Source organism: Alosa alosa, chromosome 15, assembly GCF_017589495.1.
Source record: "Alosa alosa isolate M-15738 ecotype Scorff River chromosome 15, AALO_Geno_1.1, whole genome shotgun sequence".
Taxonomy (NCBI): domain Eukaryota; kingdom Metazoa; phylum Chordata; class Actinopteri; order Clupeiformes; family Clupeidae; genus Alosa; species Alosa alosa.
In genome coordinates this window covers 2298757-2316835 of record NC_063203.1, presented here as the reverse complement: position 1 = coordinate 2316835, position 18079 = coordinate 2298757, and the positions used below count along the sequence as shown (strand labels likewise).

At 39.1% G+C, this 18079-nt stretch overlaps 1 protein-coding gene across 2 annotated transcripts in view; it reads left to right on the top strand.

The window, feature by feature from the left end:
- The window catches only part of LOC125308004 (mitogen-activated protein kinase kinase kinase kinase 5), a 38407-nt gene that overhangs the window by 6659 nt on the left and 13669 nt on the right, over positions 1–18079 (top strand). For both annotated transcript variants that reach the window (XM_048264190.1, XM_048264191.1), the window contains exons 3-26: positions 4317–4407; positions 4775–4839; positions 5058–5113; positions 5316–5363; positions 5544–5586; positions 5673–5745; positions 5891–6022; positions 6241–6303; positions 6400–6481; positions 6682–6798; positions 6921–7002; positions 7123–7181; positions 7265–7326; positions 7419–7463; positions 7575–7595; positions 7788–7833; positions 12219–12381; positions 12496–12596; positions 12864–12905; positions 13012–13090; positions 13177–13253; positions 13367–13427; positions 13562–13664; positions 13791–13849. In XM_048264190.1, the coding sequence (XP_048120147.1) occupies positions 4317–4407; positions 4775–4839; positions 5058–5113; positions 5316–5363; positions 5544–5586; positions 5673–5745; positions 5891–6022; positions 6241–6303; positions 6400–6481; positions 6682–6798; positions 6921–7002; positions 7123–7181; positions 7265–7326; positions 7419–7463; positions 7575–7595; positions 7788–7833; positions 12219–12381; positions 12496–12596; positions 12864–12905; positions 13012–13090; positions 13177–13253; positions 13367–13427; positions 13562–13664; positions 13791–13849 (1770 nt within the window). The remainder of the gene's footprint in view (positions 1–4316; positions 4408–4774; positions 4840–5057; positions 5114–5315; positions 5364–5543; positions 5587–5672; positions 5746–5890; positions 6023–6240; positions 6304–6399; positions 6482–6681; positions 6799–6920; positions 7003–7122; positions 7182–7264; positions 7327–7418; positions 7464–7574; positions 7596–7787; positions 7834–12218; positions 12382–12495; positions 12597–12863; positions 12906–13011; positions 13091–13176; positions 13254–13366; positions 13428–13561; positions 13665–13790; positions 13850–18079) is intronic.

Below are 18079 nucleotides of genomic sequence, written 5' to 3'. Positions count from 1 at the left end.
GCACACTGCAGCTTTTGTCTGGAAGCAGTCCCTCTCCAAAACTCCAGAGATTCCAGACCCCAGTGAATAGGGTTGGGAATGGAATGACAGAACCAAAGTCTGGGTGCCATATGGGACAGATCTGGAAGATGCCAGCAAGGGATGCTCACTCCTCCTCAACTGTGGCTGTGTGGTTGCCTGTATGGGCAACTGTAAGTGCCACCGAGCTGGACTTTGCTGTACCACATTGTGCAAGTGTGAGGGAGGCTGTCCTAATAATGATGATGAGTGAAACCAAAAATCTTTGAATAAATACATGATGTTTAAGCAAAGTCCTTTTAGGCAAGTCCCTCCACTCGGCGGCTATATTGCAACGCCTTTTGGGCACTTACCGGCATCCATTTCGCAGAAATGCGCTGCGGTGCAAGGCTTCACGACACCAATCTTGCTCCAGCGGTGAGATCACAACACATGATTGGCACGATGTCTTCACAACACACCACATTATTGGCTCAATGTATTCACAACACAGCACATTATTGGTTCAATGTATTCACATGTCAACATTTTGCCGCGGAAGGGGTGTGATTTGCGTAGACAACTGCCATATTGCCGTTACAAACTAAGCTCATGCATTTCTATGGAGGATTTTTGGAGTGCTGTGTCTCCTCATTAGAAAGTCTATGGTTTAAGTATGAATTGTTTTTTTGTGTTATTTGACTAAAATATAATATTGATCCTTAACATGGTGAAAAGCCTATACTGTAACTTTTCACTGTGGCATAATTCTGAATTTGTGTTTATTTAAGGCCTCAACAATGGTCCTTTTGGTCACAACATGTGATTTTTGACACTATAGTGATAATGACCTGTCCAATCAACAAAGAAAAGCATACCTTGGAGGTAAAATATGGGTCTAGGGACCTGAGTAATATTTCAATGTGACTTTTTCAGATATTTTCAGAGATATTGACAGTTTATGAGCTAAATATGACTATGATACTAGATTTAAATGGACTTAAAATAAGAACATATCAAAATTGGATTCCTTGTATCAAACAAAGTAGAGAAAATACATTATACAACAATTTAAGACTAAAGGAAGCTGAGATATAACCTTTTCTCTTTTCGGCGGGGGCCATTTTGGATTTTATTGATAACTGCCACTAGGGGGACCACCCCAACTTGTATCCATGGATTTTTGAAAACCTTAGGCCTATACCTAACACCCTGCCAAAAATCAAAAACTTGTCCAGAAGTGCCCAATCTTCATGATTTTTCACATATTCCTTCCCAGCTATATGGTTTGATACTAGACGTACAGGCTGAGCAAATTAATTTGCCGCCGCTAGGGTGCGTCTAGATTTCTAGGCTAGGTGATAGCGAGAAGTTTTAGAAAAGTCCTGGGCAGCCACAAATTCCAATGTTTTGCGACAGCACTCCGAGTCCACTGCGCCCACCCTAACCCCACAGAAGCGCACTTGACGTCGTTAGCCTATTTCAGTATAGCTAAGGAAAATTACTTTTCTGATCGTCAAAACCACACCAGAGATGTTAGGCTTTAAATATAGGCTAATAATCAGGCTGCAATGATCTCACAAATAATTTCTGAATAGCCTAGAGTGTGTCGTCTCCACAGCAAGTATGTGTCTTAATAATTTCTATCTTAGCGACTAGGATAGTGAAATGATTTCACTAGCTATGCATTTATTATTTTTGCAAAACTGTAAAACACAATTAAAGTTTCTTTCAGCTTATCCATGTTTTTTTGAACGTGTAAATCGCATAGAATATGTAGGCCTACATCAACCGTAGGCCTACACAGTTGATGCTATCACATAGATGAAACCACGCTATGGTTCTTACAGTAACTGACTCACGTTCACGTTGATCTCTATAACTGTTAATTTTTAGTAGCCTATATTCGAACCTATCCATAACCCTTTTTTGCTATTTGACTCATCATTTCACATACAAAAATATAAATAATGTCAGACAGCGAATTAGTAATTATTTAAAAAAATATATTATATTTTTTAAAAATCTATCTCCTGCCAGCAGGGGGTGCTGCAGCACCCTCAGCACCCCCCTTCCCGCGCCCTTGCGAGTGATGCTCATTACCTATGCCCATGAAACCGAGCTGCACCAATCACATCGGTGTATCTGATATAGGCACTGCAACGTCAATGTCCGGAAACATTGGTCGTAGTGTTATCCAATTACGCCGACGTCTAGAATCGGTAAGTAAACATTGGTCGTAGTATTATCCAATTGTAGCCCCTCTTATCCCGAGCTGGTCAATAAGTGGACTAGAATTGGGTTCGTTACACTAATGTCTAGAATAATGTCTCGTTTTAACTTTTAACAGGTACACAGTGAGTGGAGACTAACCAATGTTATCACAAACAATTATATATTAAACACAAAAGTTTAGGAATGGATATATATCATAGATATTGGTAGGCCTATGCGGCCTATAGTGGCTAATAACAAAGAAGTGGCTAATAGCAAAGTGGTGCCTAGCACCTTTACTCTCCTACAGATAATACTATTCGTTTAATAATGCTATTCTTTTGAAAAACTGAAACTAAACTGACCGTTTTCACAAATGGGTTTACCTGGAAATTTACTCCATGATACAGCATTAATACACTCCTAACCATTCCATTGAAAACCAATGAATCAAATAGTCAGCACTGTAATTAGGCTAAACGAGTGGCCACTCTCAACACTACTGTGCTATATCTTACATTTAGCGTTTCACCTTGAAATTAAAATACAAAAGCCGGCTGTATCAAACCAAATAAAACAATATGAAATAAAACGTTGCAGGCCTGTTAGTATGGAACGGTGGTCCGTTGTACTCACAGTCTCTTAATTGACAAACGTGCGTGCACGTCTTTCTTCTTGCAACTTCAACACAAAATGGCTGCGCCGACCAGGTGTTTTTTCCCTCGTAGCCGGAGGAACCACTGGCTTTCCCTTGGTCACCAGTGGCGCTATCCAGGCAGCTGTTGTCCCTCGCAGGCTACTCCGTGGAACCCCAACGTGTCCGGAACGTGGGGCGCTAACTGAGCAGCTTTCTTCCCTATGCATAAAATACCTCAGCGAGATGAATTACTAAATTAATGGTCGGACTAAAATTAGGCTGTCCCTGGAGACGGCAACTAGGCTCCACCTTACACTACTACTGGAAGAAACTGGAATCCATGCATTTCCACTGAATTATTTTTGGAATCTGATCTCTTATCATACCTGTTCATTCTTACTCGTCGCTCGACTTATCGTGACTAAATTCAAGATGGCTGCAAACGCTAAACTTCGTGAAGATACTGTCTGCATAAATCGTCTTGTAAGTAAACTACCAGTGCTTTTTCAAAGTTCTCAATGTCTCGTTTTAAATGTCAGGGCCCTCGGAAGTCTACCAATGAAGTGTGGAGATACATTGAGCCTCGTAAATGGTGTAAAACAGTGATTTATTTGCATGGCTAGCCCGATGCCGAAGCACCACCATTGAAAAAGCTGTTGGTAGCATCGGCTAACTAGCGCCAGATTTTATAGTGCAGGGGACTTGCCGAGATGGGCTATGAGACATACATTCACACTCGGTATCATATTTCAACACACTTTAGGTCAATATCACACCGGAATTCTCCTTTAATCAAACCCAAGCTTCTCTTCCCTTTCCTGTCTCCAACTTCCCCAACCAATAGGCTGGCGTGACGCATGAAATTACCCACTATTTAGCCAATAAGACTACTGATTATCCAACATCATTACACATTAACTACTAGAATCGATTTATTATAGATTATGGTATTTCCATACTTCTATTTTACCTCTATTTTTACTATCTCTATTTTTAAAGCATAAATTAAGCGCACAACATGAAATGTAAATAAATGGGCACTATTTTTAACTTAACTATTTTAGAATTAATTTTTAACATTGCACTTTTTGAATGCTTTTATCACTAATCTAAATTTATAGAAAAAGATGAACTTTAGTAACACCCGGGTTACACAATTGTGTGCAGTGATATTTTCAAATGCATGCTTGGTGCCGCCCCTAGAGTTGGGTCATTTTCCTTACTCGTAGCCAGACCCTTAATCTTTTGGATTGGGTCTGGTCATCCAGGCTATAAGCTGGCCAGGCCCTCAAAGGTTTTGGCCTTTAGGACAAACAGACAGTTAACCTACTACTCATGGTCACGGACATACTCGTGGTCTTCTAACTAAACTCTATCTATCAGTGGAAAGAACAGACCTTAACATTATAATTTACCTTCATGGTGGAATGACTGTTATAGCATTCAGGGTCTTTGTGTCCCTCTGCAGAGGATGACTTCTCAGTGATCCAGCAGGAGATTGTTATGGTCAAGACATGTAAGCACCATAACATTGTGGCATACTATGGCAGTTACATAAGGTAATACTTACAGCTTTATTTGAGCAATATGTGTCATATCAGTCTTTTAACAGTTGTTACTATAACTACTTCACCGATCTTTCATGTGTCCCTTAGAGTAATTCTATTAAACACAGTTTATTATCATTTTATGTATCTTTTTGTGGCTAAGTATTTATATTGTTTGTTTTAATAATGTATAACTACCGTATAACATCTTCACATTCTTTTTAATGGATGGTCATGTGAATGACAAATAAATTCATGTAATTTTCAATATCTGTTGTAAGCCACTATTTTTTTTTACAAAGTAATATCTACAACACAAAGTAATATCTACAACAGTCAAAATACACCGACCAAGCCAACATCTACCTTCACTGTTTAGGGCCAACAAATTGTGGATCTGTATGGAGTACTGTGGGGGTGGATCTTTACAGGACATCTATCATGGTGAGTGTTCCAGGGTCTACTGGGCAGCTGACCAATATCCTCTCCTAGAGGAGAGAGGAAAAAGGAACCAGGCATGATGTGGCTGAAGAAAGAACATCTTATCATTTTAGAACTTTTCATATCAAATCCATCTGTACACATCCTTTCATCCACCTTTGTGTTGCACCATCTCATTATGCCATGCAGATGTCTAATCAGGTATCATGTTGTGGTCTTAGTAACAGGACCACTGTCAGAGAGCCAGATTGCATATGTGTGCCGGGAGATGCTTCAGGTGAGCCTTGTATTCACTCATAAGATATCAAAAAGACATTTCTCAACTTAGTGACTTAGTGACAGAAATGCACATTCAAGAAGTCAGTTTTTTTCTTGTATTGTTGTTTTACAGAACTCTGCAAGAAAATTACTTTGACAGACATGTGTAAAAAGGTTATTTGTCATTTAATCATCACTGTCATTTAATGTTTTACCAATAGGGCCTTGATTATTTGCATGGACAGAAAAAGATTCACCGAGATATAAAGGTGTGTTAACAAGGAAAACTGTATTGCTGACATTCACCAAATGTTGTTTATGCAAAGGCAGAATCATTGACACTTACCTAACATTACAACTTGAGTAAATGCTCATATATTTCCCTTTGGTTATATAATTGAGACTGAATTACTTTCTTTTACATTACATCATGTGCTCTGTCTTTCCAGGGTGCAAACATCCTTTTGAATGACCAAGGAGAGGTCAAACTAGGTAATGTGTGTGTGTGTGTCTCTGTGTGTGTAGGCACAACAAATGTATATATGCTGAACTCTACTTGTCTTTCTCCTTGTGTGCAGCTGATTTTGGCATTGCTGCACAGATCACAGCCACATTTGCCCGCCGCATGTCATTCATTGGGACTCCCTATTGGTGAGATGAAGGCTACACTGACTGTAAACCATTTCCAACTCTGACACTGACCTTGATTGTAGTGTACCTACATGGCATGTGGTGGGTCTCTTGCAGCAGAGTTGGTGAATGACTGAGTGTCTGTTTCATTGACTGCACCCCACAGGATGGCACCAGAGGTGGCAGCAGTGGAGATTAAGGGTGGCTACAATGAACTTTGTGATATCTGGTCAGTTGGTATCACTGCCATTGAGCTGGCAGAATTACAGCCACCATTGTTTGATGTCCACCCTCTACGGTACATTTTCCCTCTAAAAGTGTATCTGAGTACTGTATGTGTGTGTGTTTGACTATGAAAACACAGTTGTTGAGTTTTGTGTCCATGAGTACATGCGTGATTAGTGTGCATGTGAATTATTATGTGCGTACTTATATGCACATTCCTCAGCTGACCCCTATAGACCTCTGAACCCATTACTACTCATGTCTACATCTATTCCCATTCCTTCACTTTAGGGTGCTCTTTCTTATGTCTAAGAGTGGATACCAGCCTCCAAAGCTCAAGGATAAGACCAAATGGTGAGGACCAAAACAAATACAAATTTTAGAAGTCTACTGAAAGAGACTGCATTGTGTTATTAATTGGCATTTTCTCTTGGTGTGTGTTTGGCATAGGTCTCCCATGTTTTACAATTTTGTGAAAGCCATGCTTATCAGAAACCCAAAGAAGAGGCCGAGTGCAGCAAAAATGCTCACAGTAAGATCAGTCAATTACCACAATAAACCCAAGAAATGTGTTTGGTTTTGTGTGGTTGTGTCTCAGTGTAAATGTCCCGCTATTTGCTTTCGGTGTTAAATCAGTGTCAACCAGCTTTTACAAAGCTTTGCTGTTACACAATTCACAATCAACAATATCAACATCTGCACACACTACAATATATTTATGTGCCCATGTAGCACCAGTTTGTGATCCAACCGGGCCTGAGGCAGGAACTTACCCTGGACTTACTAGAGAAGCTACAGCATCCAGAAAAGCTGAAGGACTGTTTACTAACAGAAGAGGAGGACATGGAGGTGCTTTCCCCAGTGATATTTTAGTATTAGATTATATTATATTATATTATGGTTACTTAGCAGACACTTTTATCCAAAAACGACTTACATTATAAAAAACGATAAACATTTACATTTTTCAGATACATGTTCCGAGTTCACTCAGAAGAATCCATTCAATTAACCGACACAATCAGGCAGAAAGGACACATTCTGACATCAGTTGTGAGTTTCTTCTTCTATCTTTTTTTGTGCATTTGTCTGGCGGATGTGTCACTCACCGCTTTTCCGTATTAGCTTTGACCTTACTTAAGTGTTGAAGTGTGAATGTTGTGGTGTTTTTAGTGCAGCAGATCTACACACAGAGACCACTGAAAATAAAGACAGACTCCCCAGATACAACAGTAAGAAACAATATTGTACTAAATTACACGGCACTCCTATGCATTCCTGTACCAGATCCAACTACAAATTATGTTGTTTTTAGTTACGGTCAGAGGGTTGTCGATGGATAGCATGTCCTGAACCAGACAAAAAGTGGACAGTGAGGTAACATCTTCATGCCATATACAAGGCCATAGAGAAACACTGTTTGAACATGTCCATTTAAGTGAAGTTATGTCTCTTCTTCTCTCCTCTAGAAATGAGAATGTTGGTTCAGATGATGACTATGATGATGTAGACATGTAAGGATAAAATACACCTAAAGCATTTTTATGGGATCCAGATGGTAACATTCAACACAGTCGCAACATTTGCACATGTTTAATGTCTTTCTCATCTTTCCTATTTGACAGACCCCTGAACTCCAGCAGCAGGTAAGTCTTCCTCGCACTTTGCTGTAACAACAGGAAATGGGCAAACCATATGACTATGACAATGTTTATATTCAAACCACATGACTGATAAAACATTGCTGATGCAATGTTTTATAAGCAAAATCTTTCATTAATAATATGGAGTAAAGTTTACAATCTGAGACAGTGTTTCCTCCTCCTCTACTTCTACAGTGAGACTGTTCCAGATAGTAATACTCCTCCTCCACTTCCTCCAAAGGTAATTGAAACAAATGTATCTCTAACATCATGTAGGCCTATACATCCATTGTTCATCCATTGTTTTTCACTAAATCTAGTCTAACTAGGTTATTTCAAAATATTTCAACTTACTTCTCAAAAACTACCTCAGGTTAGCATCAGATAGCTAGTTGGCTAGCTATCTTACATAGAAGGTTAGCTATAGTCAATATATTGATCAAATATAATACAGCTTGTAATCAATTTATTGATTATATTTTATGGCACCACAATTGTTTACTTTAGTTTTTTACTTTTGATTTTGCTATTAATGCATGAGGGGCTTTGTTTGAAACAAGCAGCTTTGGAGGCATTTTACCCCACGGCTGGGGCAAAACGCCCCTTTTTGCACAGATTTTTTGTTGTTAAAATACAAATTAATTTTAAACTCTGGACAATTTTAATATTTGGTTTCTAATTCATGACATTGTCACTCAAAACTAGGATAGCAATTATACACATATTTAGCTTTTGGTTTCACAGTAATATCACATTTTCCTTAAGGGGGGCGGTGGGGTAAAATGCCCCCACCCTGTTAAAGCAATGTCCGTCATGCATTAATAGCACAATCAAAAGTAAACAACTAAAGTAAACAAAATCAATTGTGGCGTCATAAAATATAATCAATAAATTGATTACAAGCGACTATATTTGATCAATATTTTACTTATAGGAATTCTCATTATAATGCCAGCTTTGTCGACGAACAACAAATTAATAAAATAGCCTACCTCATGTGATGGACATTATAGAACATTACACGGTGCTTGTAATAACGCTGATATGATGGTCGAATATGGATGGGAATCGTAACAAAAGTGTGTTGGATACAAACCTATCTGACATAGTGTGGATATAGTCTTAAAGACTTTGCCGCTAATGTGTGTGGCAAGTGTCAGCGCACTCATGTCGACTCAGTCGACATGGAATTAAAATATCACTGAAGCACTTCAAGTTTGAGCTATAATCTACCAGGTAAACATTGTTTACACTTCTACACTGTTACACGTGAACTGAAAAATAGTAAATAGAGATATAGACTAGGCTATTTCTGTTATTTATGCACTTCATTAAAAATTGCTGTAGGCCTAGGCTACATTTTGCACATGCACTTGTGCATATTTCTCAAAATGAAAAGTTTTTTATTTTTAACTGAACTTAAAGATAATGAATATAGGCTATGGAGTATTTTTTGTATATTATGCTCTTTATAATGTGTGTACATTTTGTGCATGCACTTCTGTTGTAGCATTTATTTCAGTTTATATTAGCTATATATTTCTGAAGAAAACATTGTGTTGCCTCAGGCCCGCTGCATATCTTCTGAAATTTGATTTGAAATAATCTAGTACATTACATTACATTACATTACATTTGGCTGATGCATTTTTAACCAAAGCGACTAACAACATGGTAAACAGTTTAAGCTTTTTAAAGCAATTCTCTCAACAATTCTAGGACAATTTAAAAAGTGCATCAGTGAGTGCAGTTTTTAAAGAGTCAAAAGTTTGGGGTCACTTAGAAATATACATTCCACTCCATTATAGACAGAATACCAGCTGAGATCAGTTGCATTGCTTTTTTTAATCAGGGAAACAGTTTTCAGATTACATTATGTGCTTACATAATTGCCTTTGGAACATTGGATGAATGGTTGCTGATAATGGGCAATGTACAGTAGATATTGCCTTAAAGATTAGCCATTTCTTTCTACAACAGTCGAGAACCTTTTTAAAAAAAAGTCTCAAAAAAGTTATGTAATGATAAATACAACAAAAGGAGGAACATTTCACAACTAATTAGGTCAACTGACATCATGATTGGGTATAAAAACAGCATCCCAGAGAGGCAGAGTCTGTCAGAAGTAAAGATGTGGAGGTATTCATTACTCATTACTTCATTACTTGTGGGCAAATAATGAAACACTATACGGTTACACTTTACTTGACAGTATCGACATAAGAGTGACACTGTCATGAACGTGTCATAAACAAGTCATAAATGTTTAGGCCTTAACACTTCTGTTATTAAGTGTCATTCGGTTTTTGTCATAACAAGTTAGGGTTAGGGTTAGAGTTAGGGTTAGAATTCATGTGTCATGACAGTCGATACTGTCAAGTAAAGTATTACCCAACATATGTTAAGAATGCAAATATTGCAAATAATTTGGGGAACTCATAATCTACAGTACATGATACCATTCAGAGAATCCAGAGAAATCTTTGAAAACAAACATTAAAACCAGACCTGTTTCTGTAAAGAAAATCATTACATGGGCTCAGGTGAACCTCTGATAACCCATGAGCGTAGGTTTAAGGTGGGACGCTAAGGATTGGTCATAATCAACATTTTAAGATGACAAAACTGTCCCCACCAATATTTCAGCGAACTTATTTTTGCTGCTGATCATTCCGACAGCCAGCATGACAGTACAAGAAACGTCGTCATTTGATTGGCTAAAAAAACAAAGGGGAGGGGGAAGGGTTATTGGACATGCACGCTACACGCACGGAGTGTCAAAGGGCAATTCCATGGAAAATTATGTTTTTTGTAACATCCATAACGCCAATAAAATGTGATGGTATGGTATGATGTGAATGATTACATGAAATTTGAGCATTTGCTATTTTTGGCTGAAGAATGTACATGAGAAAAAATGCACAAAAAAATGCACAAGGCATTTCACTGGCGTTATGGATGTGACAAAAAGTCAATTTTCCGTGGAATTGCCCCAAAGCACAGGCTACTTTGCACTGGCAGTCAAGGGAGCGCGTGTCACAACAGTAAGTTACCAGGGCTGTCTGCCAATACATACCCCATAAAAGGCCAGAGTAAAACATTTTGATATTCCATTTACCCTTCAGCATGTACATGTTTGCCCCTTTTTGTGATTTGTAGATCAGCTATGCCACCCAAGAAGAAGAAAGGGGACATACAAAGCTTTTTCATTATGCAGAGTCTAAGTAGGCAAAATAACTATACAAACTGGCAACCGGTGACCAGGCTTTCAAATGTGGATTTTACTGTGTAAAATATCATTAGCTGTTAGGATATTACCCAGGATATTGTCACAACTAAACCTAGCTTCTGTAATCTTCTGTAAAGCATAGGCTATAGCACAGAATAGAAGTCACCATCACTGACTGTTAATTGTTGCGTTTTGTGTCCACTCTGGTATCTACCGGGCTCCCATAACACAGTTGAGATCACTACTCCTGTGTGTGTGTGTCACAGCACAAAAAGAGGAAGCAACTTTCACTGTACGTGTCTGGTGGGAGGGCCCATTTTCGATGGGTTTAGGATGTACGAAAGGGCTGACTCGACTGGGAGGCTCTCCCTATCGAAAATCAAATTCCCTAATCTGGGGTCTGGGGCTAACAAGGGTGGACTGCCTCAGAGGCTCTCTCTACCTCCAAGTCCCTTTTCCCTAATTTCCCTGTTCCCTCTGCTCGCACTTTATAATGTGGTTACAATAAAGACTTTAGAGCTGTATTTGCACAAGTTGGTTTGTCAATCTGGTTAGAGAGCGGTCAAAAGGTCCTGGCTACAGCCCTCAAGGACCAAGAGGAAGTTAACTATATGTCACAGGGAGAATTTAGCCAAATTTAAGTTCTTATAATACAGCTCTTATAATTTACATAACATATAACTGATCTCATAAAATCTATAACAATTTTCTCTCTCTATTTATCAGACAGATTTCTGTATCCTCGCTTGTATGAAGTGTATTTAGGCCACAACGGGCCTACAACATTGTTTAACATACAATACATTTGATAACAGAGCTATCCAGATGATGTCTTTTTCAGGGAAGACCTTGGATATTTCAGGAAAATAATGCCAAAATGAGCTCTGTATGGAGCAACGCTGTAATAGCTCATTACAGCATGGCTCCATAGAAGAATAGTCCAGGTGCTAAAATAGCGTCTACAGTCCAGACCTGTCAAATTGGGTGCATTATGGAATTAAAAACATGATTAAGAGGACCCCAGACTGCTGAGCAGCTGAAATCCTATATCGGGCAGGAATGGGACAACATTTCAATTTCAAAACTCCAGCAACTGGTCTCCTCAGTTCCTAAACATTTACAGAATGTTGTTAAATTCAGAGGTGAAGCAACACAGTAGTAAACATGCCCCTGTCCCAACTTTTTTGAGACGTGTTGCTGGCATCAAATTCAAAATGTACATATATTTCTATTGTATTCTCTCCTTCAACAGTTGATATTGTTATTGATACATTGCTGTCTCATGTAATCAATTTGATTTACAGGTTACTGTTACCGTAACCCCTCAAAAACCTCTCACTGCACTGCCTTTATTATGATAATTCACGTGGCAACAATGTAATCTTGTATCCACACAGCCCAAGGTTCGCACAAGTTCAGAGGAGAGTGTGGTTAGCGAGGATGATCACAGTCGCTCACAGCACACCCTCCTTCCCCCTGTCCCTCCCCTGTACCGCACCGCTAGTGGAACCCACACACGCCCAACCCCACGGCCACGCTCTACAAGAAACACCAACTCAGGTAAAACCCTACATCGCAAAAGGATTACAGCAAACACCACAGCAAGGCTGCCATAAGAGGTTGAAAAAAAGGTCAGATAACAGTGCCGCTGTGTTCTCTGATTTCCATTTGCAGATCCTTCATCTTTTAAAGGATATAGAACAGAAAGTCCAGCCGAACCCCAACCACCAGAGCTGCCTCCAAAGAAAGACAGGAGGAAACGGCACCCTAAACAGGTGCAGAAAGCAAATAAGACAGAATTGTCAGAGTGAAACACATTTGAATTGCTCAGACATATTCATCTTGTTATGAGCTGTAAGGGAACTGGTTAGATGTTACAGATTGAAAATGCAAAGCTTAGGTCAATTTTGCTTTGAAGATATTCTCCATATTGTGTTAAGACATGTTGAAAGACATGAAAGTATGCTTCCATGAACTAGAATGACTGGAGTAAGCTGGACATGCAATAGCGCATCAGTAAAGATGCATATTTTTTCTTCAAGGAACCAGGTGAATGTGCTAGCCCTGTATCAAGAAAGCCTCCAGTAAGATTGTATTATTATTATTTTAATATCCACATAACTGGTGATGATGGATCAAGCAGTGAACTTTTTGTGCCCTCATTTGAACATTAGTCTTCTTTTTCTGCAGATTATATTTAAAAAAGTATTTAATGGATGCCCTTTGAAGATAAACTGCTCAACCACATGGGAGCATCCAACAACTAAGGGTATGCAACTTATACAGATATCCCTGGAAGTCACATAACATTTCATGTTGTACACCAACCAACACCTTTGCACTGACATTTTTCAGATCAGCATCTCATATTTGGAGCTGATGCTGGAATTTTCATGCTTAATCTCAATGGGGCTGAAGCCACAATGGAGCTAGTAAGCATGCCAGATCGTTTTTCTATGTTGTTGAGTATTATGAAAGCTATCAATAATTTACCATGTTTTTGTTTTCTCTGTATTCTGTCCTAATCCCACCTCTCCTGCACTAGCTTCACCCAGGGAAATGCACTTGGGTCTATACCATAAGTAATGTGCTTATGTCAATATCAGGTAAGGACGTGAACAATTATTTTCATGCATCAATCTTGATGATAATTCCATGATGAAAACAGTATGAATATGTGTAGGGTGTGTGTGAATTAATTTGTGTGTGTGCGTGTGTGTGTTTCTATTTTTAACTTCAGGGAAGTCAGCTCAGATACATTCCCATTCTCTGAAAGAGTTGTATGAGCAAGCTAGGAAAGACCATCGCATGGTTGCCTTACCTACACACAGACTGCTTCCAAGGTAATTCCAACAACAATATCAACTTACCCCTACAAGTCCTAAACTATTGTGAGCCATAAGACATCCTAAATTCTAACTACCCCTAATCTTATGTATATTAATTAGATCTATTTCTTTTTTTCATAGGAAATGTTTAATAACTACTAAAATACCAGACACCAAGGGATGTCAAACATGTACTGTCGGTGAGACTTGATAGACTTCTTCACCTTTTATTCAACTAATCTCAGGATGATAAACTCATTTTGAAATAACTTTAAAATCTTAGTCATTTCACTACAATATACATGTCTCAAGTGTAAGAATACATGTGTCTGTGCAGCTCACCACCAAAACAGTAATTAGAGTGATGAACTCCATAGACTGCTGTGTTTAAATATAAACATTATTGGCCTTCTCTTGCTTAGACGTAAAGGTTATCGAGAAATAGACAGTATATTCCAACAACCTCGTTATTGTGACCAGAAAATACATCTGAGGTTATTTGTGTGGTGTCTGCAAGCTAGCTTATATTATGTTAGCAAGAAAACTTCCCACAACTGCCAACAAAGTACTGCTTGCTGGCCAAGTGCTGATTTAAAATCTTAAATGGACGTGTTAGATGTGGAAATTGTGCCCTCTTCTTTCCTTCACTTCTCTGTGAAGGAATCGCTTTACAAAAGACACAGATTTTTCATCAAGGTCAGAAACAGCTTCACTGTCTTTCATGAATCTTTTTTGTCTTACACATAACACTTTGAATGCTGTGCTGTATTTGGAAGCTTTGGCCCAGAGTGCCAATTGTTGACGATTTTTGTAGAGCCACAGCGTATTCTGTTATAGCTACATGTTGTTTATGTTTATTAGGGCCCGAGCACCGAAGGGCGCAAGGCCCTATTGTTTTTTTGTAAGGATTATTATTATTACTATTATTATTATTATTATTATTATTATTATTATTATTATTATTATTATTATCATTATTAGGGCCCGAGCACCGTAGGGCGCAAGGCCCTATTGTTTTTGTAAGGATTATTATTATTATCGAGTATTATTATTGTTATTCTACTTTTTTGCTTTCCTGTTTTTGAGGTGGTTAACATGGTCGAAAAATCTTGAAATTTGGCACACACGTCAGGTGTCACGCATTGCAGTTAGGTACAAGAGCTTGACCCGGCGTGGCCTGGGACTTCGCTAGCGCCCCTTAGGTGACTGATCCGTTGTTGGCAAATATTTTTAGGTGGTTAACATAATCGAAAAGTCTTGAAATTTGGCACACACATCAGGTGTCACACAAAGCAGCTAGGTAAAAAAGCTTGGCCCCAGGTATGGCCCAGAGACTTCGCTAAGCCCTTACTCCCCTTAGATGACTGATCCGTGGTGGGCATATACTTTCAGCTACACACACCAAATTTGGTAGGTGTCTGTATCTCCCCAAGATGAACGACTTTTCATTATGTACAATGCATTAGCCACGCCCAACAGGAAGTGAGGTATTTGGGATTTTGTGCAGACTAATATGTGATGAAATATGTGATGAATCATGATGCCAAAAGAGGTTCTTCCCATGGGTGAAAACGCATGAAATTTGACGCACACATTAAGTGATACAGTGAATAGACAGGGATACAAGCTTGGCACCGGGCGTTGCCCAGGAACTCCATAGCGCCCCCTTATGTCACTGTGACTTGTGGTTAGCATATAGTTTTAGATACACACACCAAATTTGGTGGGTGAATGTAACATGCCATTAGCCACGCCCACAGGAAGTGAGGTAATTGAGATTTTGTGCGTTGTGGACATGATCAATTTTAACGTACTCCTCCTAGGCGGTTGATCCGATTCATGTCAAAGTTGGTATACATGACGCCGAGATGTTCCTGATTATAAATTGTGAAGCCTTTGTTTGATATGTTGTAATTTGACGAAATGGCGAAATTATAAATTTTAATGCCCTTCCACATAAACAATAAATGTGTCATAATTCACCATGCATGGCTTGAAATGTTTTACATTTCACAGGTCATTGAAGACCATGTTAATGATAACATTCACATGCCCATAATGCATGTTTGCCATAGCGCCACCAACTGGCAACAGAAAGAATGACAATTATACTGCTGCCATATGATCAATTTGAACATACTTCTCCTAGACGGTTTGTCAGATTCATGTGAAATTTGGCAAACATTATGCCAAGATGTCGCTGATGTTAATTTGTGAAGGGATTTTTGATATGTTATATATTTGATATGATTTTAATATCTCACCACATAAAGAGGAAATGTGTCATAAATCACAGTGCATTGAATGAATGGTCTGAAACTTCTCAGGTTAATAGATATCATGATTATGATGATACCCAGACACCCAATGGGCCTGCCTGGCATAGCGCCACCACCTGGCCAAGCAGGAAATGTGCCAGAAATGGACAATGCCTTAAGTGATTGATTTGAAACTTTATAAAATATCGGATATCATTATTGTGATGATATTCACATGCGTAATTCACAGGCCTAGCATAGCGCCACCATCTGGCCAAGCAGGAAATGTGCCAGAAATGCTCAATGCTTTGAATAAATGGTCTGAAACTTCTCAAGTTAATAGATATTATGATTATGATGATATCCAGACACCCAATGGGCCTGTCTGGCATAGCGCCACCACCTGGTCAAGCAGGAAATGTGCCAGAAATGGACAATGCCTTAAGTGATTGATCTGAAAGTGTACAAACATTTTGGATATCATTATTGTGATGATATTCACATGTGTAATTCACATGCCTAATATAGCGCCACCATCTGGCCAAAAAGTGTATCAGAAATGTTCTTTGCTTAAAATGAATACTCTGAAATTTCTCAGGTTAATATATATTATGATTATGATTATGATGACACACAATGGGCCTGCCTTGCATTGCGCCCCCACATGGCCAAGCAAATAAATGTGCTAGAAAATAACATGGAAAAACAAATAGTACACACATCAAATATGTACATTTTACAACTGCACCACATCGGTGCTTTGTTGGATTCTGAAATGTCACAGGTTGCGGCCCGCAGGTGCTCGGGCCCACCATTGCCGCTTGCAGCTATATTTTCTACATGCCTCTGTTCCTGAGAAATCCTAAGCTAAACAGTGGCTAGTTTTCATCAAAATCCGTTTTTTTTTTTTTAGAAATGGAGATATAGCGCCTTCTATGAAATATGCGCTGTTTGACCTGAGAAGTGTTGCCTGTAAAGTTTAAGTAAAGGAAGTGACCTAGCGAGACCTGGCGAGACTGCCACTTAGTGATAAACCCACGAAAATAAATGGCCTGGTTTTTTGACCTGACATGCATGTGTCACTGATTAGACCCAAAGCGGCAACCATCAGGGGCATCTGGGGCAGCCGTGGCCTACTGGTTAGCACTTCGGACTTGTAACCGGAGGGTTGCCGGTTTGAACCCCGACCAGTAGGCACGGCTGAAGTGCCCTTGAGAAAGGCACCTAACCCCTCACTGTTCCCTGAGCGCCACTGTTGTAGCAGGCAGCTCACTGCTCCGGGATTAGTGTGTGCTTCACATCACTGTGTTTTCACTGTGTGCTGTGTTTCACTAATTCACGGATTGGGATAAATGCAGAGACAAAATTTCCCTCACAGGATCAAAAGAGTATATATACACTTATACTTATCAAAAGCCTAGTTGTGATAAAATGTCCAGATTGTGCGTTTTCATGAGTTTTCGATCATCATATATTTCAGTTCTATTCATAAAATAATAGACACAATCGGATTTTTAACTTCAGGGAACAATCGGATAACCCAAAAATATGAATTTATTTGCAAAGCTTCTGTCAGCAAACTATCATGATCCTATGCCATACTGTAAGTAGGCTACTAAAGCACACTGGTTCTATCAACACACAGGGCAAGTTGACCAATCACAGTCCTTGCAGTCTGCATCCCCTCAACACAAAGTTACAATTTTGAGGAGGTGCGCGTCTGGCAACAGCTTAGGCCTTGGAGGGGGGTTCAGAGTGACGCAGAGGTCTCTGCGGGGCTACACCTTCGATTCTACACAAAAGAATAAATTGGGCCTGTTTAACATAGCTGTTGTATTCATAAAACCGTTGAGAGAGTTTACATTTTTTGATGTTGAAGCATGATCTAACAATATCATCAACATACCAATACATTTCCATGGTCATTCTTGAAACGGGTGCCTTTTTCTTAAGCCTAATGCTAATAATTCAAGGGTTCTTGTTAACATGAAGACACACGAAAATACTATTGTTAAAGAGTATCACACTATTTTTAACCATTTTTCACAAGTGCATGGCCATTTCCATGTGTCCGGGTTGACCGACTATTTTGACCACTTTTTTCGGTAACGAGTAATCTAACACGCTACTTTTTACAAACCAGTAATCAGATTAAAGTTACTTTAACTTTCT